The 27,213-nt window shown below is 42.2% G+C and overlaps 1 protein-coding gene and 1 long non-coding RNA gene across 9 annotated transcripts in view; one reads left to right on the forward strand and one right to left on the reverse strand.

Annotated features, from left to right (window-relative positions):
- Positions 1–27,213, forward strand: part of LOC121854162 (receptor-type tyrosine-protein phosphatase kappa-like) — a 122,726-nt gene that overhangs the window by 73,302 nt on the left and 22,211 nt on the right. For all 8 annotated transcript variants that reach the window (XM_042348606.1, XM_042348610.1, XM_042348607.1 and 5 more), the window contains 8 exons: positions 15,380–15,495; positions 15,864–15,951; positions 17,479–17,555; positions 18,314–18,448; positions 19,002–19,136; positions 19,629–19,786; positions 20,159–20,294; positions 20,889–21,035. In XM_042348606.1, the coding sequence (XP_042204540.1) occupies positions 15,380–15,495; positions 15,864–15,951; positions 17,479–17,555; positions 18,314–18,448; positions 19,002–19,136; positions 19,629–19,786; positions 20,159–20,294; positions 20,889–21,035 (992 nt within the window). The remainder of the gene's footprint in view (positions 1–15,379; positions 15,496–15,863; positions 15,952–17,478; positions 17,556–18,313; positions 18,449–19,001; positions 19,137–19,628; positions 19,787–20,158; positions 20,295–20,888; positions 21,036–27,213) is intronic.
- LOC121854163 lies at positions 21,639–26,573 on the reverse strand. Its single transcript, XR_006086495.1, has 2 exons — positions 26,516–26,573; positions 21,639–22,083 (listed from the first exon to the last, which is right to left on the reverse strand). It is a non-coding gene; the product is annotated as an uncharacterized LOC121854163 (long non-coding RNA).

The following is a 27,213-nucleotide window of genomic DNA, read 5'->3' on the forward strand; positions in this document are numbered from 1 at the left end:
TGCAGGAGGAGGAGGGGTGCAGGAGAAGAGGGGGTGCAGGAGGAGGAGAGTGCAGGAGGAGGGAGGGGTGCTGCAGGAGGGAGGGAGGGAGGTGCAGGAGGAGGGGTGCAGGAGAAGAGGTGCAGGAGGAAAGAGGGTTGCAGGAGGGAAGAGGGGTGCAGGAGGAGGAGGGGTGCAGGAGGAGGGGGGTGCAGGAGGAGGGGAGGAATTGAACACTGTGGGGTGTAAGAGAACAATGTGCTGTGCTGTGCTGTGCTGTGCTGTGCTGTGGAGTAAGGGAACTATGTACTGTGCTGTTCTGTGGACTATCGTAATATTGAGCTGCAAACTATTAGGGAAATAAATTGCTGTAGACGATCGGGGGAACTAATAACTTGTTGCCCACCAGAGGAAAAATTTTATTGGGCTCAGAGGCGGTGGGAGGGGGAGGAGTGAACACGGTAAGTAATGTAAAGACACCAGTATGAGGCGATCACTCTTAATTATCTGATGTCACCTCTTCCTCGCCGTCATTCGTGTACTATCAGGGTTCATTCGTGTACTATCGGGGTTCAATCATGTACTACCGGGATTCATTCGGGTACTACCGGGATTCAATAGATATTAACTAAATAAACCTCAAATCTTAACTTAGTCTACGTGACCTACAACAGAGACACACCTGTAATTAATATTCGTGAGCGTCGTGGCGGGAACAGGTGAGCAAAACAGACAATATCCGGGACACCTGAAGTAGGAGACATTACAGGTTCTTATAGGGATGAATCGACCTTAACGACAGAGACCCACAATAACCTGGAGAGAGAGAGAGAGATGACCGTTTCAGACAAGAGACAAGCAACAATACGATATCATTGACTATGCCATTGTTACGACGCCTTTGATTAGCGAGAGGCGGCGGGGGGGCGTCCTCTGATTGTTGAAGGTTCCTAATCACTGCGGAGATGCGTCGAAGGATTAGTAAGGATTAGTAAAGGTGTTAATTAGGTGCTGGTGATTGATTGAGACTGAGGAAAGATTAGCTCCCAGGTTATTTCATTTGAGGATTAATCACCCAAATTCTAATCTAAGTTAACTTAATCTAAGTGTAATATAACCTAACCTAACTTAACCTAATTCTAATCGAAGTTAACTTAATCTGAGGGTAACCTAACCTAACCTAACCTAACCGATAAAATAAAAAAAACTCGGTCGAACAGGTAGAGGAGGGGGGGGGGGCGTTACCTGTGGGTTATCAGTAGGTGGCCCTTGAGTGGCTGTCACCTGTGTTGACCTATCAAATAAACTCGGAATCTGTTGACCAATCCCAAGTGGCACTCATCACCTGGGCCTGATTGGTTCTCGAACCCACCTTGTCACCATACCACCATACACAACCATGCTGTCAGTAACCCACCTTGTCACCATACCACCATACACAACCATGCTGTCAGTAACCCACCTTGTCACCATACCACCATACACAACCATGCTGTCAGTAACCCACCTTGTCACCATACAACCATACACAACCATAGTCAGTAACCCACCTTGTCACCATACAACCATATACAACCATACTGTCAGTAACCCACCTTGTCACCATACAACCATACACAACCATAGTCAGTAACCCACGTTTGTTTTTTACACCTGTGTTTTGACCCATGGTGTGGGTTAGGTTAAGATAGGGTTGGTTAGATTAAGTTAAGGTAGGTTAGATTAGGTTAGGTTAGGTTAGGTTAGGTTAAGGTAGGTTAGGTTAGGTTAGGTTAGGTTAGGTTAGGTTAGGTTAGGTTAACGAGGGCTCCTAATATTCGCGAGTCTCATATCCAAAACAGAACACAGTTATATGGTCGACTTATAGTTATTTAACGATTAATCTACGTTTATTTGGTAAGACTGCATGGTGTGTATGGATGAGGGTCGCCTGCAGTGTGGTGTAAATAGACTGTGAGGGTGGATGGTGGTCACTATTATCACCATCACTCATCATCAGTATCACCATCACTCACTACTTCCACCACCACCACCACCACCACCACCACCACCACCACTACCACCACCACCACTGCTACCACCACCACCACCACCACCACCATTCTTGCCGTGCGTGTGACTAAACAATCAGGCGAAGTCTCTATCTACAGTAGTTAGTGTCCGTCAGTTAGTTGTGAGGGAAGGAGGTGGGTGTTGGAAGGTGCGCCACCAACAGGGCTCAGGACAGCATCAGGGCTCAGGACAGCATCAGGGCTCAGGACAGCATCAGGGCTCAGGACAGCATCAGGGCTCAGGACAGCATCAGGGCTCAGGACAGCATCAGGGCTCAGGACAGCATCAGGGCTCAGACCAGCATCAGGGCTCAGGACAGCATCAGGGCTCAGGATAATCTTAAATTAATTCGTCTCCAACTCTTCCTACCTAATACAAGATGGGGAATTGTATTAGGTGTAAGTGTCCCAACAGCTGTTCCTTATAGCTGTAGTTCTGTCCTATTGTATAAGTTATTTTAGTAAAGTAGTACTGTAAGTGTTGTATAAATGTCACGCCTCATTTGGGAGATTGCCCCAGTTCTTGAAATTGGCTCCTAAACTAAGCTGTACCGATTCAATATAATCTAATTTAATTTAAGGTAATTCAGACTTGCAATTTTATCCGCTCTCGCCTCAATAAATATCAGTACTATATCACCTGCTGTACACTCCGCCAGATCCGGTTCGCAATAATCTAATGCGAGTCACTATGAGGGGCGCCCGACACCTTCCTTCAGCCTCTGGTGGGTCGCTAACAAGGCGGTGGCGAGGTTGTCCTGGCAACACCTCCGTCTCGGGATACACAAACAGGTGGTAGTAAATCACGGAACTTGTGTGTACAGTTGGATACATAAAGCGTTGCCAGACTCCAAGTGGCGGATGTGTTGCTGGGGTTATCCTTACCTGACGGCGAGTGACTGGTTGTCCTGCCCCTCCCGCTCCCCCTCCCCCACCATCACATAAGACCTTAATGGAGAAGAAGCTGTGTTTGTTTATCTACCTTGCTTGTGTAGGAGACAGGAGGGAGGGAGGGAGGGCAGTATAGTCCCTCCCATCTACAGTCTGTAAGGCAACAAGCCACTGTCAATGTTATTACTTCAAGAACCTCAAACAGATAAATATAAAAGTATTACATCGATATTATTCATTGTAGAAAGTATTTATCGACAGCTGTGGTAAATGACTTTGTGTGATGGTGTAGTAACCCGCCGTCAGTCAAAGGTGACCTGTCTGCACACGTTACTCTAAACTCTGGAAGTGTTACAGCAATTAATATATGCCTAACTGTACATTATAACATTATTATTATTATTAATTTTTCAAAGGTCACACACACACACACACACACACACACACACACACACACACACACACACACACACACTAATACATGTCTGCTCTGTGTATAGTTTGTATTTATCTAAACCAACAGATGACTAAACTTGGGAAGGAGAAACAATTTAATTAAAAAAAGTTGGATTTTATGGTGACTCAGGTACACCCCGTCGAGGTTATTGAGGTGTAATTATGGTAGTTGACCTCCAGATTGTGAGGGCCGAGTCTATTGACCCTTAAACATATTCAGGTCCCCAGCAGTGGTGTGGTAGCCCGCGGCTCAGTCTCTGCCGGAAATTGAACGGATATGACGCGGGTGGGCGGGTGGTTGGGTGGGTGGGCGTTGGGTGGTTGGGTGTTGGATGACTGGCTGGCCGGCTCGCTCCTTCCAAGGTCTCCGCCGGGTGATATATCGGTGTCCTCTTGTGGCCGCGGGTTTTTAAAGGGCACGGCGGCGGCTAGTGTGATAAGGTCTTTATGTGGGGGTTAGGTTAGGTTAGGTTATACAGCTGGGTGACTACTTTGACTGCTATACGAACTACCACATCATACGTAACTTGTTCTCAACACTCTCTATTCATAATGCAGCGCCCAAAGGCTATTTCGTTTACGCCTGAGTTCAAAGTGACGTGATTTGTGCAGAAGACACACACACACGCACACACACACACACACACACACACACACACACACACACACACACACCGCCGTCACCAGTGCTTGAAACAACTGACGATCGACATAGCTTTCTGGGCTGTGTAACTAACATGTTGGTCGGCTGGTCGGTTGGTTGGTCGGATCAGTTGGGTCGTCGGGAAGGTCTCAGTTGTGTGTTGCAGAGGGTATTACCAGGTTATTGGTCTAGTGGTGGTCAGGGCTGGACTTAAAACAGTGTATAATTGTTGATGTCTATGTATGTATGTATGTATGTATGTATGTATGTATGTATGTATGTATGTATGTATGTATGTATGTATGTATGTATGTATGTATGTATGTACTATTTTGTGGGGTAGAAATTTTTATTACTTTCTACTTTATTTCTCTGTATATTTTACTTCTTTTCCTTTTAACTTTCTATATTGATTGTGTTTATATTATGATCTGTGAGCTTACCTGGGAACCTTGTTACCGTGCACTAATATACTGACCTAATACGCTCTCAAAGTAAGGTCAGTCTACGGGTGGGTGACCTCTGAAACATGCGGTAGTGAGGCACGAGAGGTCAGTCAACGGGTGGGTGACCTCTGAAACATGTGGTAGTGAGGCACGAGAGGTCAGTCAACGGGTGGGTGACCTCTGAAACATGTGGTAGTGAGGCACGAGAGGTCAGTCAACGGGTGGGTGACCTCTGAAACATGCGGTAGTGAGGCACGAGAGGTCAGTCAACGGGTGGGTGACCTCTGGTGTATTTCATGGATAAAAAATATGTGGGAGACAGATAGGCAATACTGAAGTGAATAATAACCACACACACACACACCAGAGCTGGCCACTGTGCACCAGGTCCCTCCCTCCCCCCCTCTAGAACTGGCCATCCACTGAGCTCCCTGTGGCCATATCTGGAGAAGGTACACTGGAGGGAGATACAGTGCTCCAGTATAGGATTTATGGAGGTAATGGCGCTAGAGGTGACACTCCCGCCGCCTCCACCCGTGATGTACACAACTCGCTCCCATAAATTTATTCTGGCCTCTATATACAAATGGTTTTTTTTTTTACTTTTTTTTTTATTTTATATTTATTTTTATTGTTTTTTTTTATTGTTATTTGATTCTTCTTGTTTTATTATAGTATTTCATCTATGGTTTATTTATGTTGTGTTTTATTGTTTTTATGTTATTCTGATTCGTGTGTGTGTGTGTGTGTGTGTGTGTGTGTGTGTGTGTGTGTGTGTGTGTGTGTGTGTGTGTGTGTGTGTGTGTAGAGAGGACAGTCAGGCGATCAGTAAACTAACCACACTGTAACGTAACTCAACCTACTTCAACCCTTCAGCAGGCGGTCTTACCTCAGCTGAATACAGTCGTCTAGTGTTAGCCAGAATAAAAACCTAACCTCTCTTACTCCCCTCCCCCTCCCCCCCTCCTGAGTGACCCCGCCACCTGTTGCTGGTGACAGTAAGAATGTGTGAGGTTAGCAAGCCAATTTTCCCTCAGAAGAGCAGAGGTACTTGATGCTGAAGCACCTCCTTACTCACCCCCCTTGAGGAGAGAGAGTGTTAGAAGGGGAAGGAAGGAGGGTGTTAAGGAGGAAGAAGGAAGGAAGGAAGGAGCTATATGTGGTGAAGGGAGCATAGTAAAAGCAACATTACTGCCATCCTGTATCCTGATTACGTACACACACACACACACACACACACCTTACCTACCTGCTCCCTACCCATACCTCCCCTCTTAACTAACACACCCCCCCATTATGTGGCAAAACAATATGGCCCAACGGACGAAGCATTACGACAGCTACCGAGACAACAGGTCACAGTGTGTTCATTCTGAAACTAATGGTGCACCGTGAAAGATACTTGGGGTGGGGGGGGTGGTGTGTGGAGTCAGTGAGGGTGTGGGTGGTGAGGTGTGGAGTGGTGAGGTGGCGGGGTGAGGTGGTGGTGTGGGTGGTGAGGGTATGGGTGGTGTGGGTGGTGAGGGTGTGGGTGGGGGTGTGGTGGTGGCAGGGTATGGGTGGTGTGGGTGGTGGTGTGGGTGGGGGCTGGGTGGTGAGGGTGTGGGTGGTGAGGGTGTGGGTGGTGAGGGTGTGGGTGGTGAGGGTGTGGGTGGTGAGGGTATTAATAGCTTGATATAGTCTTGTGTACAGGTAGTCAACGCTAGTATTAAATGTGCACTACAACATCCTCTGAATAACGGACTTTCATCTCAATATAGTCCATTAGATAGAGGTTTTACATATAATGGACTCTTAATATATCGGACTTTCCTGGTGAGGGTGTGGGTGGTGAGGGTATTAATAGCTTGATATAGTCTTGTGTACAGGTAGTCAACGCTAGTATTAAATGTGCACTACAACATCCTCTGAATAACGGACTTTCATCTCAATATAGTCCATTAGATAGAGGTTTTACATATAATGGACTCTTAATATATCGGACTTTCCTCTTTATATAGTCCGTTAAATAGAAGTTCACATTTAACGGACCCTTAATATAACGGACTTTCCCCTCCAAATAGTCCGTTAAATAGAGGTTTTCCACTGTACAATCATTTATTCCCCAAACCTTTGATACACCAGGATTCCAAATTATTTTTTCTCCCCGCCAGGACTTCATTTTTTCCCTAGAGATTCCTGGGTATCTTTAATTTGCATGATCGTCCATTTTTTCGAACGTAACCTAATCTAAACCTAACTACACGTGTTTACCCTAAAGTCTCTTGTAACGTATTATTTTGTATTCTTGGGTACAGGTGATGTGATTAAATTTGCATATTTTACCTGTATTCTGTAATATTTTTGTATATATTTTTTTTGTGAAGTAGAATGAAGGGAGGGAAGGAAGAGGGAGGGGGAGATGGAAAGGGGTAGGGAAGGGAAAGGCGGTAGAAGGGGAGGGAGAGGGTAGAGGTAGAGGGGGAGGGAGGGGGAGGGACGTTAGTAGGAGAGAGACGGGGGAGGGTAAAGGATGGGGTGTAGGGAAGGAACTAGACAGAGGGAGTGTTTGTACGGTATCTCTCTGTTATTGTACGGTATCTCTCTGTCTGTTATTGTACGGTATCTCTCTGTCTGTCTGTTATTGTAAAAGTATATATTTTTTAACCATTACTTTTCCTGGTGTGTTTTTTGGGGGTTTACACACACACACACACACACACACTCACACACACACACACACACACACACACACACACACTCACACACACACACACACACACACATCACACACACACACACACACACACACACACACACACACACATCACACACACACACACACACACACACACACCACACACTCACACACACACACACTCACACACACACACACACACACACACACACACACACACACACACACACACACACACACACACACACACACACACACACACACACACACACACACACACACACACACACACTCACACACACACACACACACACACACACACACACACACACACACACACACACACACACACACACACACACACACACACACACACACACACACACACACACACACACACACACACACACACACACATCACATGAGTTGGTTGTTTGCCGACTTTTGTTGTTGTTCACCTTCAGCCATTTTGTCCTTGTTAGTAAAAAAGAAACAAATAAATCCTTTTATTTTTTAGATGAAATGAAGTAAATTGTAAACACACTTGACATATTTACAAGTCAAAGTATAAAAGTTGTAAATGATATCAAATTGATTTACATATTTTAGGATTTACAAAGATCTTACAAGAAATCTGTTATTAGTCTTAGAATTTTTTTTTTTAAAGTTCAATTGTAAATATTTCGTAAGACCACAGGTGTTTCTCTCCAGGTGATGTAGTGAAGTTGTTACACCTGTTCGTTGTTCTCTCGTTGGTGTGAGTGGTAGAGAGACTGCGCTGAGGTCGTTTGCTGGGGAGTGTTCGCTGAGACTACACCGAGGTCGTTTGCTGGGTAGTGTTCGCTGCATACCTAACATATACCTGGTATCCGGTTTATGTGAGACGTACTGTACCGTAAATCTTTTATATCCGGTTTTACAATGGCGTACGGTACCACTTTTAACGGGTGATATATCCAGTTCACAATGACTTAGACAATATCTACCTTGTGTGTCTCGTTATTCTTCCTACTATACACAATATTTTCTGATCATCTCTGTTGTCTATCCCCACCCCACGCCCACCCCACCCCCCTCCGTACCCCACCCCACCCCACTCCGTATCCCATCCCCCCCCCACAGTAATTGAGGTGTTCACTTCAGGTTGGTCCGTCCGCTGGCCACGACACAATGCACCCAGGTAGAAGGGTTCGTATTGGTCTTATTGTAACCAACTGGACACAAGCGATATTTTATGTGTATTTACGTCAGCCACAAGAACAGCTGCTGAGACGCAGGCTGACAGGTGTGTGTGTGGGGTGTGTGGCAGGTGTGTGGGGGGGTGTGGGTGTGTATGGGGGGTGTGGTGTGTGTGGGGGTGTAGGTGTGTGGGGGTGTGGGTGTGTGTGTGGGGGGTGTGGTGTGTGTGTGTATGGGGGGGCTGTTGGGGTGTAGGTGTGTGGGGGTGGGACGTAAGTGTGTGTGGGGTGTAGGTGTGGGGGGGTGGAGGGGGTATAGACAGGTAAACAGTCATGGTAAACAGTGCAGCATTTTGGAGGATGTTCTTGTTGTTTATATCAGGTTAGGTTAGGTTATGTAGTAGTGATAGTAATGGTAGGAAGTAGTCGTAGTGATGGTAGTGGTAGGAGGTACAGTAGTAGTGGTGGTAGTAGTGGTAGGAGGTACAGTAGTAGTGGTGGTAGTAGTGGTAGGAGGTACAGTAGTAGTGGTAGGAGGTAGTAGTAGTAGTGGTGGTAGTAGTACGGTAGTAGTGGTGGTAGTAGTGGTAGGAGGTACAGTAGTAGTGGTAGGAGGTAGTAGTAGTAGTGGTGGTAGTAGTGGTAGAGCTCAACAGTTGCCAGAGGTCGCAGTGTTTTTTTGTTTTGTTTTTGTTTTATCTCTTTATTCCGCTACAACTTACCCCCGCTGACAGGAAGCTTGGTGACGTAACGCACCTTGACACTAATTACACCTCTCTCTCTCTCTCTCTCTCTCTCTCTCTCTCTAACACACAGAGACCTTGTGATGGCGGCCCTAAGGACTCTTTAAGTAGACGCCTTTATTTACATTGTGTTTCTGGTATGCTGATTGGTCCTCCCTAACCGTGACGTCACCTAATATTCTCGACCCAGTGCTAGGTTAAAGTAGGTTAGGTTAGGTTGGGTTGGGTTAGGTTAGATTGGGATTATATTTTGCGTAAGATAGGTCTAAGATGGTTTAGATGGGGCATTGAACACAAGAGGATAGTTGTGTATTGGTCATTAGTGCACGTCATGATAAGTATTGACCAATCGGTGCTTGTTATGCCCGGATACACGTGGAGTCCAGGAGCTCAGTATGCCGACACAGCTGTTCTCTACAAACTTCTGTGTCGCCGCTAAACCAGACAACATTGACCCAAGTTGCTTTTATAGCCACGAACAAAAGGTCTAATACACTTGCGTTCGAAACTGTACCGAACCTAAGTGAGATATTAACAACACTCTAAGAAGGCTTTAAAGTAGTTCGGAGTCTCGTTCCAGTTGTTCGGAGTCTCGTTCAACTTTTTCGGAGTCTCGTTCCAGTTGTTCAGAGTCTCGTTCCACTTGTTCGGAGTCTCGTTCCAGTTGTTCAGAGTCTCGTTCCACTTGTTCGGAGTCTCGTTCCAGCTGCTCGGAGTCTCGTTCAACTTGTTCGGAGTCTCGTTCCAGTTGTTCAGAGTCTCGTTCCAGTTGTTCGGAGTCTCGTTCAGTAGTTCAGAGTCTCAGGTGTGGAATGGGACTATTGTTCATGACTGTCCATATTGTGTGAGTGTTGTTTATGTTCAAGGTAAATATCTCATCAAGGTATGAGACTTTAACAGGTGTTTCATTAAGGTGTGAAGCCCGCATGTTTGTTCCTCTGAGTACAACTATGGGCGCGTGTCTAGTACAGTGTGTGTCTCACCGTCTAGGAATTCTATATGTATACGTAAGTTTGAGGACCTCTGTTGACACCACCGTCGTCGCCAGCGTCAGTAGTAGTGACTCAGGAGGTCAGGTGTGTGTCTCCCTGGGGGGAGGCCAGGAAAGGGTAGGTGAGATTGGAGGTCAATAGTGTGAGAGAAAGAGGGTTTACCTAGATGAGGAGAGAGAGAGAGAGAGAGAGTCCACACGTGTAACACCTCAAGGTCATATATATAAACTGTTTGGCCCAGCACCACTTCACCCACTTGGCGCACCTCCTCACCTACCTGCCGGCATGCATTCAGGTGTTGTTGGTGCCCGGCCACGCGTCGTCCTGCTGGCCGTAGTACTCTAAGTCAACTAACACCTCCCTCTCTCTCACCTCACAACCCCCTGTCTCTCTCTCACTCACTCAAGTAAACAATGTGTTTTTGCTCGTAACAAGGATAATAATGTACTTGGGTTCATACAAAGGAGTGTTAGTACAAGACTAGCGAGGTCATCCTAAGATTACATCTTGCTCTTGTGAGACCACACCTTGATTATGCAGTTCAGTTCTGGTCACCGTATTACAGAATGGATATAGAATCCTTGGAAAGAATCAAGAGGAGAATGACAAGACTAATCCCGGGCATTAGGAACCTTGAGTACAGAGACAAGCTAAAGCATCTTAATTTGCACTCCCTCGAGAGACGTAGAGCGAGGGGCGACATGATAGAGGTGTATAAATGGAAGTCAGGGCTAAACAAAGGGGACATTACAAAGGTACTCAAACTATCCAACCAGGAGCGAACTCGTAACAATGGTTTTAAATTAGACAAATTTAGATTTAGGCGCGAAATAGGTAAACACTGGTTTGGAAACAGATTAGTGGATGAATGGAACAAGTTACCAAATATCATCATTAACTCAAATACACTGGATAGCTTCAAACATAGGTTGGATGCTTATATGAGCAATAGGGGTTGGGTGTAAATGGGACTGCCCAGTATGGGTCAATAGGCCCGCTGCAGTTTCCTCCATTCTTATGTTCTTATGTTCATGGTCGACCAGTCACCGGATAGTCGACCAGTCACCAGATAGTCGACCAATCATAGGATAGTTAAGTATGAGAACAGTTGGGTACTGACAGAGTAACGGTGTGCGGTGCGGTGGACAAGTGTATACAGCACTCGCCTCCCGTCCTAAGGGCCGCTGGTTCGCTCCCCGGGCCAACCCTAATCTCCACCCAGCTGTGATTGGCCGCTGAACTTTACAACTGAGTAATTGAGTATACAGGATAGAAGCATGAGGGGGAAGGCACTTTGCTTTAGATGGCCTTCAGTTCCTCACACAAGGGGGGAGGTTTACTATATAACAACCCTTCACTCCCAGCTGCCTTGTGGTCACCCTGACAGACAAATACACTAGAGGGATGGGGGGCATAAAGGGTGACTTAAAAATGGTTCATAGACGCCATTTAAACCTCCCTTGACAAACATCCCTCACCCACGAGCAAAAACTAAACAAAAACTACCAGTCAAGTCAGGAGAGGCGGGCGTTAGGTTGTTGATATAAAGTTTACCAGTTTAATATAGCTCATTTACGACAGTTTATTGGTGCTATATTATGGCAGTTTAGTATAATGTATTATGGTGTTAAAAACATAAAATAGACTTAACTTAATTATATAATATACTCATACGTCTGGTTTGTTTACTTCCCGCCCTCAGACCTTGTTGCCAGATGCCAGTACGATATGTTTTCCCCCGTAGCTGGCGATAAGAGAGCACTTGTGATCACAGTGGAGTCTTCATATTACCTGCCATCTTTATATCATAGCTTTAGGGGAGGATTACCTGGCGCTCCTATCTGTGTGTGTGTGTGTGTGTGTGTGTACATTAATCAAAAAAGAAAAAAAATATTTATAAATTTACACAAAAGAAAATAGTTACCCATAGAAACATCACATCAAGGTTAATTTAAATGCCTCAGGGTTAAGGATAAAGCCTCTATAACCTTCACAAGAACTATAACTCAAATAGATCGATTATAGCGAACCTTGACCTATGGGAAAAATGGCTGAAGAAAAAAAGAGAGTTGGTTCGTGGTTCTGGGTAAACATCGATTCAGTGTTCGAGGTTAAAATTATACATTAAGCTGTGGGTGTTTAGTGGTAATGACCTGGGCCATCCTGTGTAAATGTTGTTTCATAGTTCGTTAATGTTATGTTGTTGCTGCTGGATTTGTAGTGTATATAGGGTGTGTTAGTGTAGAGTGTGAAGGGGCGGGCATAGAGTGTGAGGGGGCGGGCATAGAGTGTGAGGGGGCGGGCATAGAGTGTGAGGGGATGGAGTTAGGGTGTGTTGGTGTAGAGTGTGAGGGGCGTACAGACACACACTGGTAATAACACGTCATCTCTCCGTCCGTCGCCGCCACCAGATCTGATTTCGCAGGTTGTGATTCACTTGTTCAGGGGAAGAGGAGGAGGAAGAATGAGGAAGGAGGAGGAGGAGGAGGAGAAGGGGTGTAAGAGAGGTAAGAGGAGGAGGAAGCCACGGAGGGAACGAAACGCTATCACATTTCTTACTGGCCAACAGGTAATCCGGGTCCTCTCCTTCGCCAGGTAAACCACTCAGGTAACCCGGAAATATTTATCGGTACAGTGATGTCAGAACTAGAGTAAATACGATCATCTTTTCATGTAATTGGGTTCTGATCGTCCTGTATCTAATTTCAGTCACTTAAACCCATAGATGGTCTGACTGTAGTGTGTTTTGAACGTATCCCAGCTCAGGTCATCGCCACCAGTCATCCTAGCTCACAGATCTCAGCGTATGTTTATTGCCTCTGTGAAGTAAGTTTGCTTGGAAATTGACTCTGACAGTGTGCTTTTGAGGTGACGTTTGTAAGAAGTGAGGGAGTGACGGGGACTGAGAGAGTGGCGTGGGCTGAGAGATGGGGGCTGAGAGAATGACAGGGCTGAGAGAGTGGCGTGGGCTGAGAGTGGCGTGGGCTGAGAGATGGGGGCTGAGATGACAGGGCTGAGAGTGGCGTGGGCTGAGGTGGCGTGGGCTGTGGCGTGGGCTGAGATGGGGCTGAGATGGGGGCTGAGAGATGACAGGGCTGAGAGAGTGGCGTGGGCTGAGAGATGGGGGCTGAGAGAATGACATGGCTGAGAGAATGACGGGGACTGAGAGAGTGGCGGAAAATTATCATGATCTTCAATAAGGATGAATAGTTTATTATTATAGAACTGCTACTTTTGGTGTGTGTGTGTGTGTGTGTGTGTGTGTGTGTGTGTGTGTGTATCCCAACCTTTGTTTACAATATTCTCTGAGCCGTGAAGAGTGAGTGAGAGAGTGCGAGTGTGAGGTGAGTGATTGAGTGAGTGACAATACGTGTGGTGGAGGATGATCCCTAGATGGAATTTTTGTGGTGGAGTGTGGTGGTGGTGGTGAGGGGGTATATCAGGAGAGAAGGTTGAGTATGTTGGAGTGTGGTTGAATATGTTAGACTGTGGAAGAGTGTGTTGGAGTGTGGAGGAGTATGCTGGAGTGTGGTGGCAGGGAAAATCGTATCTAATTCAAGTGGAATAACAAAGATTGGTTCACTATGTATGGGATGTTAAAATGTAAGCCACAATGACAATATTTATAATATGTTTTGCCCAAGGGCCGATGATTAGATATCCAAGTGAAGTTTTATAAACGTGTGGCTCATATACAGGGCAGACACAAACGGACAGATGGATAAGACGGGGCACACTAACGAAAGCAGGAAAACACTTGCCACAGCGGAACACAACACGAAGGATGGACTCAAAGTAGATGTTGGCAATGTTGACAATTGTGTGTTGACTCTGAGCTGTTGCAAGGAGGAAAGAACGACATGCCCAATACTGTACTTGTCAATAATGCGTAATAGTAGCGTAACCGACCGTCCAAATGGCTGATAGGTCGAATGGGAGCAGAGAGAATAAAATGGAATTAAAAGTGTATATTTCTGCGTCTCAGCCCTCCGTCACGGCTTCCAGGTTATTCCCTCACCCAGTAGGTAATGTGTGTTTGTCAGCCGTGAGCGAATAATAACAGAGACGTGACCGATCGCCCGAGCGGCTAACGAGCCGATCAGTGGCGAAGAGTATAAATCACCCGTATTATTAAACAACATCTTCCCTTGAAGAGGGTCGTCGTGTGTCAACCAGAGCTTTAAACTAAATGAGTCCTGAGGGACACCGCAGTACAGTACCGAACGGGGTGGTGTGGCGGTAAAATTAACTAATTCCAATAAAATTAATTTATAATATTGGAATTAGTTCATTTTACCGCCACACCTCCCCGTTAAGTACAGTACTGCGGTGTCCCTCAGGACTCATTTAGTTTAAAGCTCTGGTTGACACACGACGACCCTCTTCAAGGGAAGATGTTGTTTAATAATACGGGTGTAAAAGTAAGTAAAAAGGACCCACTAGTGTAAGAACCCCGGCCCCGGGTCTCGTGGTGTGGTAAAGTGGTTCGCGTCCTTCGGTTCTCTTGATGTAAAGGACTGGTTCACAGACTTATGGGTTTTCATGCAGCAATCTACCGGTTCGTATCCCGTTGATTCATTGTAGTTTAAGGACTGTTATAACGTTTGGTGTATACTGTATTATAACGTTTGGTGTTCTTGATGTAAACACCTATTCGAACCTTCTGAATTTCACAGTATCCGGTTCACAAACTTCCTTTCATATATTCCAAAGTTGCTGACATAGGTGGAACAAAGGCCGCATATATGGGATCAGTAACGTAAACAAAATAAAAACAACAACAGGGATACATTTGTGAAGGTTTACTCCCCGTGACGATATGAGCAATTGTAGTTAGTGTGTAGTAGAGGCCGAGGGTCACTGGGGGGGGGTGGTCATGGATGGTTATTGGGCGGTGTGGCTTCCCTGGTGTAGCGGTTAATTTCTCCCATGACAGACGAATTGGTGGGGGTCGGTGATAGTGTTTTGTATCGTGTTGACTGTAAATATTAGGAGTGACATTATCTTAAGAGCTTTAGGATCACCCGAAGAATCGTCGCCCCAGAGTTCCGGCAGGGCGACAGTTCTTCAGGTGGGATATCCTGGGGTGACGATTCTTCAGGTGATCCGAGCTTTATTTGTGTACGGTATTGTTAGCTCCTAAAATTAAGACCTTTTTCATCACTGATAATGTCAACTTGTACATGACCTTCTTGATCAAATGGTTCAATGTTATGTAATGTATATTGGTTTCTTCGAGGACAAGTTACCATGTCATTTTGTTTTACTGTTGATGATGATATTACGAGGGTGACAAAACCTAATTATTCTCTCTCACCCACAGCGGAGGAAGACAAGGCTATTGGTGCTATCCCCACGAAGCCTATGGACTCCAAGGACCTGCCCAGGATATGTTCACAGCACCGTCGCTACCCTATCCTCTACAAGGTCGAGTTCCAGGTCAGTGCCAGCCTCTACAAGGTCGAGTTTTACTTTACTTTTACTGTGTGTTAATCATACCAGGTAATAATATTAGTATTAATAAAAAAAATATGTAATGGACTAAAATTACAAAGGTTTTATAGTCGGACAGAAAGAATATTGTATAATAAAAACTGGAATAGAAAAAGAAGAGATAATTCATAAGTTTAAGAGTTTTATAAAATTAATGTTTTATTAAGGTTGGTCTGACATGCTGACATTTATACATTATATATATAGCAATTGTAGTTTGTGTCTCTTACGTCCGTGTTGCGTCAGTGGATTGCAGTTCATGTGAATCATGTTGCATATTTACAAATTTTATTATAACAGCGTTTATGTTGCAGATGGCATCAAAGGTGGAGCCACACTCTCTGCGTCACGCGCTGAAGGAAGCAAATGAACTCAAGAACACCAACAAAAGAAGTATTGCTTGTAAGTTCTGTTCATTATCTAGTTTTTATTTTTGGCAAATGAAATGATACAAGCTTGAGGATGAGCCACAGTCTGCATTATATACACAAGGTCATTATTAATGCATGGTGCACTGCTGAGACCTGTGTGTATTAAAGCTCTCGCCCATGAAACATAATCGGCCTACAAACCACAACACAGTTCTGTAATGCTAAAATTACAGATGGTAACTGAGGTTAGGGGGCTACAGTAAAGGTGTTGAGAAATAAAAAAATAGGTACAACAACTTATCTTGAGTTTACTAGTGATGGCGGGATGTTATGGTGGTTGTGGTGAAGATGGTGTGGGGAGTGGGTAGAAGGAAGATGGTGTGGGGAGTGGGTAGAAGGAAGATGGTGTGGGGAGTGGGTAGAAGGATGATGGTGTGGGGAGTGGGTAGAAGGAAGATGGTGTGGGGAGTGGGTAGAAGGAAGATGGTGTGGGGAGTGGGTAGAAGGAAGATGGTGTGGGGAGTGGGTAGAAGGATACAGGGTACTCCCCACTGTTTCCTTCTCGGGATCCCGGGCGTAAGTGGTTATGGTTTTTTTTCCCGGGAATTTGGTTCAAATCCCAGGATTCTTATTGTTATTCCTTATCTCTGATTTGCACTATGTAAAATACAAAAAACGCATGAAAGAGAGAGAGAGAGAGAGAGAGAGAGAGAGAGAGTCTGACAGAAGTGACGCGTACCGTTCCTGTAGACTTCTGGCCCTCACCGCGTCTTGCTCGGGTCCCGGCCTTAGCCGTGTTTATCTCCCTGCAGAGGTGTGTTGACTGTCCAGTAATCTGTCTGTATATGATGCCAAAATGTAAGCCATGATATAATGGTGAATCTTGGCTTGCATGATACAGAGTACGGACATGTGACTGATATGATAAATTAACATAGTGCCTACTTAGTGTTGTTATTGTTTTTCAGGTGATTTTGCTAAACTATGGCCGAGTCATATGCATGGCAATATTTTGATAGACTGAAAACTGAGGAATGGAATGAGTTTAATTAAAATTTTGCTTGTTTAATCATATCATGTACCTATTTTTACAGCAATATGCAAGTTAATAAAGAGAACTTTGCTTCAGTGTAATATAACTTCTCAAATCAATTGCCTGTCAAATAATCTACAGATACTACACTAATGAAGTATGTAGGGTTAGCATATAGCATTAGTTAGTACAAATATCACTTGATTCGGGAAATCCCTGGATCCCGGGAAATATCCTGGTTTGTTCCAGAATCTCGGGATGCTAAGAAACCCCCAAAACAGTTAACCCTACTCCCCACCACCCTCCAGGGTTGTGATGAAACCCCACACAGGTAGCACAGGTTGGAGAACTTGTGGTGGGTAGTGGATCCTCGACATTAAGTGACAGAGGATCGTGGGTGAGAGTGGAACTTCAAGTGAGTGTTAATCTTTAGGTGAAAGTGGAGCTCCAATATAAAGCTCAGCCGTAGAATTTGCTACATCATCTTTTCTTCAAGAGGCTAATGTTTCTGCCATTCTCTGACAGATGACTACAACAGAGTGGTACTGGATCCACTGCCTGATTCCCCAGACTCAGACTACGTCAATGCCTCATATGTTGATGTAAGTTACCATCAACCTTTTGTGATCGTCTGCCGGAGATTTACATTTTAGTAGTTATATGTGTATTAGGTAAGGTGTGAGAGGAGTGGTGCAGCATTTTAATTTGTATTGGTACCCAGTCACCTGCACTTTTACATGATACAATGGCTGGTGCATTTTGTGAGATGTGGCGACCTGTCCAGGAATACTGATGTAGTAGCATTAGTCTGACTACTATGGTGAGGTTCTTTAGGGTCATTCGGGGAGTTTTAATTTGTTGTAAATAAAAACAGAGTTGCTACATCTCACAAAACGTGCCAGCCACTGTACCAGGTATAAGTGCAGGTGACTGTACAGTATATATTTAAAGAGAGAGTACAGTATTTCCTATTTTTTAATATTAATGTCCAGTACTAATGTAAGTTTCAAGCTCCTTACAGGAAGCCAGAGTACATCCTCAGTGTCATTAACATGTAGATTTATTTGATGACTCAAGACCCCTGTAGAAACTGAAGCAATTTAGGTTCTTTAAAGATCCAGTTCAAGCACAGTTGTTCACAAGTCCCTCTGCTTGATCACTGTATTATTTAATACTATTTTGACCTTTATCTTGAGTAGTGTTTAAAGTCTTTACTGTACTGACCTCTGGTTCATCACTGTCTTAACTAAATGCCCTGACCACTATCTGGCCCACTGTGTTGACCTCAGTCTTTGGCCCAATACATATCATGTTTTAAACACAAGTTTAACTGGTTTTAATTCACTCTATCTTCTTATAGAGTCTTCTAACACCAAAGGCCTATGTAGCGACACAGGGCCCATTAGAAAACACTATTTGTGACTTCTGGCGGCTGGTGTGGCAACAGAAATCCCGTATTATCGTCATGCTTACCAAAACATTCGATTTTATTAAGGTAAGCAATAAAAATTTACAGTAACTTGGAGGTATATTGGTGAAGAGTTAGATGTTGTGCTTGTTGTAGGAAATTATTTGACTATATAAGTTTGAGGTCATTCAGTCACCCATTAAAAGTAATATAAATTTTTGAGAAAATGAAATGAAAATTAAAAGAAGGAAATTAATACATTTAGATCATCGAGGACAGCTGTCAACCTTGAGTATAATAAACTTGTTTATTATCTCTCACTTGCACAAGAAGATAAGTTTTAAGTAGAGTAATATGTTATACTTAATGGTCTGGATGATAATATTACTGAATAAAGTGAGATTATAAAATTGATATCAGCTGAAACAGTTACAAGTGATAGCAGTCAAACCTGGAGTATAGTTGAATATCATAGACATCCTTCTCACATCCGACCTGGGGATTGAACCCAGGATGTAGTGATAAGAGGTTAGCACACTGCTGCTGTACAGTACCTTTGTCAGATACTAGACATACCTTTCATATCTATGTTCTTTTAAATAACCAACAGCTTTCAATATCCCATTTTTCTCACCATCAGGTTATGTGTGTACAATACTGGCCAGCGATGGTTGGTTGCCCTGATCACTATGAGGGCATCAAGGTCGACCTTCTAAAAGAAGAGCAACTCGCTAACTTCCAGATCCGCACGCTAAAACTCAGCTTAGAGGGACATGTGAGATATTATTACCTTCTCTTAGTGGTTGGTTTTGGGTCCTATTTTGACCTATTCTTAGTTATAGAGCTTTATATATACTCAGCCTTGTAAGTATAAATCTTTCAGTTTCTCTTCTTAGCATTGTTTGTAATTTCACTGTAGTACACTCTCTCTAAAAAGTACAGTATATCTATGATTTTGTATGAGACAATATGACACAGCAGACGAAGAATTTGGGCAATCCTACCGAGACAACAGGAGTCATATTGTTCTTTTTGAAAGTCATCAGCCCCCTCCATAAAGATACTTTTTTGAGCGAGTGTACGGATACCTGTATTTAGATTCAAGTTGCACTACACTATATTCAGTATATTGAATTTCAAAAGGAAGTCACTTGAAAACAATAGCATTACCCAGTATATACTGTACTGCGGTATCATATAAATTTGATAAAGTTTTGTTTGTTTAAATGGGCGACAGTAATCAAATATTTTCCTTCTCCTCCAACAGCCTGAAGAAGAGAGAGAAATAGTACAGTTCCACTACACAGAATGGCCGTCACACACGCAACCTTTCATCAATGGCCTCTTAGAGTTCCGGCGGAGAATCAAATTATGGACGCAAGCCAACCTCACTCCAGCTGACGGCCCCATCATAGTACACTGCAGGTGGAGAGACAATCAGCTGTCTTGTTTAATATTTGTGGATATCAATAATTTATGACTTTTAGAGTTTAATGTGAATCTGAGTGAAGAAGATGGGGAGAAGAGATTGATAGGTAGGTAATGCACTGACATGGCATAACAGGACTTGAATAGAAGATAAATTAACAGTCTAATTCAGCTGATTTGAGTTAAGCTGACTATGAGTGAATGAAATGAATGTAAAAGATAAGAAAAACTAGAAATATCACTGAATCCAAGTTGGGTACAAAGAGAAACGCTACTGAGAGGATGTAATACAGTACTGCATGTACACTGTAATCTATGTAATCTTTATGTTTGTTTATATAAATTTTTAAGTCGAGTGTTTCTCTCTAGTGACGGAGGTGCAAGGACGGGTGTGTACATGGCTGTTGACGCCAACCTTGAGCTACACGAGGAAGATGGGAAGTTCGACATCTATGGTTATGTCAAGAGATTGAAGCAGGCGCGTCCAGGACTGATCGAGACAGTGGTACAGTACAAACTTTACCTCCCCCCCCCCAAAGTGGATAGGATGATGAATTTAATATCTTTAACCCTGTGGTACTCATGGCCATGGTCGGAAATCTCAACCCCTCGTGGTCTTTTGATGCAAATAGCGTCATTTGCAATCTCACCCCGTCACAGTCTTTTGAGGCAGGTTGCTTTGGAAACAGGAACGCTTTTCTATTTAAGTAAACATTGGGTAGAGTGATTCAGACCCAGGTAGCACCCTTAGAGATGCATCTGCCAGCCCACGTGGCTAGTGGGAGGAACTTGGGTGGTTGATAGGGCCAGTCCACTGTTCCAGCATTTCTGCTTACAGGAAGGGGTGCTCTCAGTAAGATATAGCTGAGCAGGGAGGTTCGGGCCAGCACGGGCGCGCTTAGCGACACAATCTGCATCAAAAGACCACGAGAGGGCTAAGTGGATAGGGTGATGAATTTAGTATCTCACTGTAAGGTTTGATTAGATTTATTTTATTCATATAATATGAATCTCACTTAATATTTTACTTACATGACTATGCTTAACACTTCTCACGTCCATATACTGTTGAAAGCCGAGTCCAATGTTTGTTTCGCAGAATCAGTATCGGTTTGTATACGATGCCCTGGAGGAGTTCCTTTTATGTGGCTACTCCTTCTTCCCCGTTAGTGAACTGTCTCAACGTCTCAAACACAAGTCTATGAAGATCAACGGGAACAAGAGCGAGTATCAGATAGAGTTCGAGGTAAGAGTGTTTTGTGTTCACTACAGGGTATTATGTTTAATTTTTTTTATGTAATACAGTTTGATTTTGCAGTTGATTTGTCGGTTTGTTCCTGTTTTCATGTCCGTTCATTTCATTATTTTATTGAATATGAAGACATAGAAGTACAGGTAGTAAGACTATCACTCCTGCAGTGTAGCACATGAAGTCTCCTCCATGCACTTCTCTTCTTGTTTATGGTATAGTTGATTCCTTAAGACCCACAGTGTTCTTGTCTACAAAACCCCTTCATTCTATTCCTCATTTACGGTATGTTTGTGTTTGTCAGGTCTTCATTTTCCCTCTTGTTTATTTATGACCTCACACACTCATTCTCCTACAGCGTGTGGTTTTCTTTCATCATCGTTAGGGTCATCATCACTTTAGGGTCGTTTTCCCAGCTTGCGTGAGGTGTGATTGAGTGATAGCAAGGTGTCCTCCCAGTTACCATCAGGCAAATTTGAAGCACATGTTACAGCTGGATGTCCTTATCACCAACTCAATTTCCATAGAGTGGGAACCAAGTATTAGATGTAGGACTTCCAAGTGCCCTCTTAGCTAACAAGACAAAATAAAAGTAAAAAGTAATATCAGTATCATTTTTATTTTTGTCTGCTTTTCTTGGTTCATATCTATATCTAAAAAAACAAAAAAAACATTAATTACTTGCTTGATACTTGACACTCTACCTATGACTCTTTACAGCACATGGGGGTAAACCAAACTGTACCTTTCATTCCAATGGACTCCACCACAGTTGTATACTTGCCTTCTTTCCCTCATCACTTTCACGGGGCAACCAATTGAACTCTCTCCAACACTCACCCATATCTTGAATTCAAACTTCCTTGGAAAAAATCAGCCTCATCATCTATTGTACCAGTTTCTCCACCATTCCAGAGCTGTCCACCATTTTAGATAACTGATACAAACTTGTGCATTTTATTGGTAAGCTTCTTCCATCATAGGACCTCCTGTATCTTAGGAGTCATTTGTAGTACCAGAGGAGAGAGATCTTGTTCCTTTGTCACTGAAAGATAATACATGTAACTTTTAATTTGGATATTATAATTTAAAGTCACATATTTAGTAATTTAGATTAAAGAATAAAATAAAAAAGTAATAAAGAGTACAGAAAATGTATTTATTCTCAAATACATTATTATGATATGACCTTTACAATATACTACTGTACAATACACAGTACTTTATTTAGCTATTCAACATAACAGTAATTTTATAGGTACAGTCACCCACACAAATCCTATCACCTCACCTGCTGCTCCACGAACCCCAAGTCTGAATCTTAGGGTTCATGATTCAGGAGGAGAGGGGACAGGACTTCTCGCCATTACTGTACTGTAATTCATACATATTTTGTGTCTTGTTGTATGAAATCAATGTCTGTAGTTTGTGTCTTGTGTAATTTGTCTTTTATTTCCTTGCAAGCTTCTCCAGTGGTTGAGGAATCATTGGTAATGAGGTTGTGTCAGGCTTCATCTTGTGTACAGTCTTGGTCACTTGTTTACAGTCCATGTGTCATCAATGCCTTTGATCGTGCAGTCAGTTGTGTATTACAGGGTGCTGTCTGTATGTGTGACTACACTATGGAAGTAGTTATGCACTTTTTTATGATGATAAACTTTAGCATATGTGATAATGTACTATCTGCTTGGATGGTGATACTGTATATATATATATTCATCACACATGTAACATTGTATTCTGCTCACAAGTAGCTAATGAAATATTATTGTGCATTAGTGTACTGTCTCTCTATTGCAGTGTACTATTTGTCAATGTAATATATTACTACAGTATAGTCACACACACGACCATAATGTATATTCACTGATGTCTTATACACAGCTTGCACATGTGATATATAAACTTCTCATAAGTGATAGTGTACAGCTTGCACTTTTGATAATAACTGTCCACACATCTGTAGTGGTATGATGCCCACACACAACATAAGCCTTGCTGAGGTGGAGGATTTTCAGGACATGTTAAAGTGATTCCTCCGTGTGTTGTTGTGTGCCATGCATTGATGTGTGAAAAAGTGTTCTCCTTCATTGGCAGAACAGAGATACTAAAACACATCATTTTGGTATTGTAAGATATTTAAACTATTATTTCAAGGTATTTTATTCTGGTAAAATATTGTACAGTATTGTAAAATATCCAGGCTATGTGATTAAAAGACGCATCACTCTTGCCGTTACATTAAGGTATCCACATATAATGTGTCAGTCCAGCCTAGAGCCTTACACAGGTACACTCACCCACAAAAGTCCTATTGCCTCTTCTCCTGAACCACAAACCCCAAGATTCGGACTCATGGCCCTGAAGCACTAGACACTGATGCATTATTTTTTGTCAATAAATGCTTCGAATTCACGAGACTGAATCTTGGGGTTTGTGGCTCAGGAAAAAAGGCAAGTGGACTTTTATAGATGACCCCACACTCACCACCACACGATACTGTAGTTGTTTAATAAGAATCTTAATTATTTTATTTACATTATTCTAGTAATATATACTAAAAGGAATTTATACCTTTGTTAATATGCTGTCTGTGTGTTGTGGATTACTAGCCATAAGTATTATAGTTTCAAGTCCTGTAATCAAATATTGAATGGTATATGTTGATGCTGATCTGTTGAGAGGCGTTGATCTCTCAGTATATTGTTGTCATTATAGTGTGTGTGTGGAAGAGTACACACACACACACACACACACACACACACACATATGACTATTATGCACCTTATACATTATCATGTTCACTTATTAGGTATTTAATAAACAAATACCATTTGTGAAGGTGGTGGCCACAGCCTTGGTCAAACAATTGTTGATCATAATTATGTACATTTAGATGAACTTTTGATAGTACTGTACTGTACTGTACTGTACTGTACTGTACTGTACTGTACTGTACTGTACTGTACCCTGTAATGTTAATGTTTCTTAAGATAATTATGAAAAGTTAATATGATGATAAATGTAATGGAAAATTTTTATGTAATAGATAGAAGACGAAAAAGTGAACAGAATTCATGAATGATAATTTTTGGTGGTTAATGAACAGTACTGATTGGTATCATGAGAACCGACACAGCAGTCATTTACTATGCATGATAAAACTAATAATATGAAAAAAGTTAATAGTTCTCACTTTTATTAAACTACAGTATAGTACAGTGGGGTATGCTATAACGAACGGATCCTACTACGAATATTCCTATAACGAACGGTTTTACCTATAAAATTGAGAATGCTATAACGAACGAAACTCCTACAATGAACATAATTTAATTTTTTTTTTTTTTTCTAATTTATTGTTTTATTATAACAAATATTAATGATATTCTTTATTTCAGGGGTTTAGATGCATATTTATGCACTTTTTTACAATTTTTACAATTTTATATTATATTTTTCAGTGTTAAGTGGTTGTATTTGGGGGCCTGGAACGGATTAATCCTATAACAAACGAATGCTATAACGAACAAGGTTCTAGAACCAATTAGATTCGTTATAGCATACCCCACTGTACTGTATTTGATAATTATATACAAGAAAAGTTAACAGATATAGAACATTTAAAGAGATCTGGGAATATATTTTGTATTTATGGTTGTAATGATATACTGCACTCATGTATTCTCTACCACATACAGAACATGGTAGATGAATATTATATCAAATAAATAACTCTGTGCTCACTGTTCCTCAGATCAAAAGAGACAATCAAAATAGTAGAATATCTATCACTCATATTTTTCCAACATTATTTCTAAATGACTTTATCTGATGGCTAGTAATACTGTAGGGAAGAGTTGAGCAACACTTCAATACTTGTAATAATTGCTCTTAACAGTATTGAGTACATGAGAAGGCTCTTATGTTATGAGACCATTGCCCAATCTACATTATTCTCATGGTATTGTACAAGAGTCTTAGGTCTGTTGTGGGTGAATATGTCTGGCCTGTATATCCAGATGTTCTTTCACTTCTGGACAACAATTGGTGGGGTGAGTGGTGCTGCTACAAATTCTCAGGACTGTAATTGCACATGTCAGTTTGATCTGCCTGTGCTTATCCAGTTTGTTTCTAAAAGGTTAACAAATTTAGAGACTTAACACAAGTAAATGGTAGCACACAAGTATATATTCATTCTGGCGGTGAGGAGAGATAACACTCAAAAGTTTTATTGATAGTTTGTAAGTGTAATGTGTTTATCATGTTGACTCTTTGTACAGTTAATTTAGTGTTATGCAGTATCTTTATGTTGATCACTGACCATGTATAGTAGACAAGTGTTGAGGTTCTGCACCAACACTCAGTACTCTGTTAAATCACAATCTCCACTTGCTCACACACTATGGTAAATTATGGATTAATCCTAGAAATCTCGTTTTACAGTCAAGTCTGTATAAGAGACTCGGGTATTTTACACTTAAGTCTCCTGGTTGATGTCTCAGGCTGACTAATCAGACAATTAGTGAAACATCTCCATTAAAATCATCCTCCTTAAAAGAGGAAGACTTGGAAGTAATGGTTTTCATTTGATATTAAAAGTTGAGAAGTTATGGTATCACAAAAGTGCACAACCTTACCTTCTTTTGCTCATCTTCAGTCATAAAGCATATCGAGAACCTTACCTCATTCCTGCCAAGCTTCAAGATAAACTTCACTGGGATGATGGAAAAGTATCCAAGCCTTGGCCTGACTGTTGCTTATTTGTGAAAGCATATTTAAAGAGGGCCAACCCTGTGTTCTTCAATCATGCAGAGATTAACCAAAAGTTAGCTCCTTATCCTTCCCTTATTTGAATCAAAGCCAGAGGAAGACAAAGAGAAGTAAACCTACAAGAGGAGAGGAAATCCTTCTCAGACCAACTCCTGAACCCCATTAGGTTCTGGGAAGGGAATAGCATTTGAGGCAGAGCCCACACTCACAATGTCTTAATCAGGACTAACCCCAACAAAACATAATCTTACTCTACTGCTAAAAGAATACTTATGATGGAACATGGCATTTGCTCAACTTTCCTAATAATGCCGTTTTTTCTAAAAAACAGTTTTTGTGATATACTGTAGTCCCTATTTTTCTTGTTAAACAATCCAACTTAGGTTCATCTGACAAAACAATCTCCCTCAAGGGTTTTTCTTTTGCAAATCATAGGGAACCATGCAATAATCTCTAAGCAGTGAATATTATGTCAGCCTTGCAGCAATCCTCTAAAATAGGGTTCCTGTGACACTGTCTCACCCTCAAATTGGATGGTCTCACCTTACGGTCCAGACGCCCATGACTAAATGACCACATACTAACTATGTAATCAAGTTCTCTCCTTGACACAGTTGACCTCTGGCTGAGCTGTCAATTGTATTGATATCTCTAATGAAACAGTTCTTGGAACTGGAAATATGTAAAGGCTGGAATTTGCCCACTTTTCTTGTGAAGCAGGAAACAAGTGGTGTAACCATATTACTTCCCCAGATGTTTAAGTCAGTAAACAATGGAAGGTAATGTTGCTCAGGCTATTCAGGTGCCATTACTCATCACCTCCTTAACTCATATGGTGACCTTTGTTTCTAAATCTCCCTTTTTAAAGGGTCTTAATGGCAATTGGTGAATATTTTCAGTGTTTGCTCCCATTAACTAGATGGGTACACAGATACAAGTGTCTCCTTGTATTAGCGTAATATTGAATAAATAATTGAAAAGCATAGGGTCTGCCTGAATAACACTTGATTGTTAATTAAAAAGATAAAAGTATAAGTTTAAGAAAATACTAGAAAAGAGATTAAATAACAAAATATGGAACTAAAAAATGTGCAAAATATTGTGGGATGTCAGGCTGTGTACCAGAGTCCCAAGGAGTGGAAGAACCATCTGTCCTTGAGCAGTGTTTCTGAGGATGATTGACACAAGTCCATGAGTTTGTTATACTTATGATGTACTGAGGTGAAGTCCTATATTTCTCAGAAGGATTGACTTGTTTCATCATACTGTCTGGTTGTTATGTTGAAGAGTTATCCATTGTTTAATGTAACACATGTCTGGTGACTTTTGTGAGTGTTAATTATGGCATGGATGTGAAAGCCATTTATGTGGATTTATTTTATGTATTAGTCTGCTTTAAATA

Source organism: Homarus americanus, unplaced genomic scaffold (genome assembly GCF_018991925.1).
Source record: "Homarus americanus isolate GMGI-L3 unplaced genomic scaffold, GMGI_Hamer_2.0 scaffold13581, whole genome shotgun sequence".
In the NCBI taxonomy this organism is placed as follows: Eukaryota; Metazoa; Arthropoda; class Malacostraca; order Decapoda; family Nephropidae; genus Homarus; species Homarus americanus.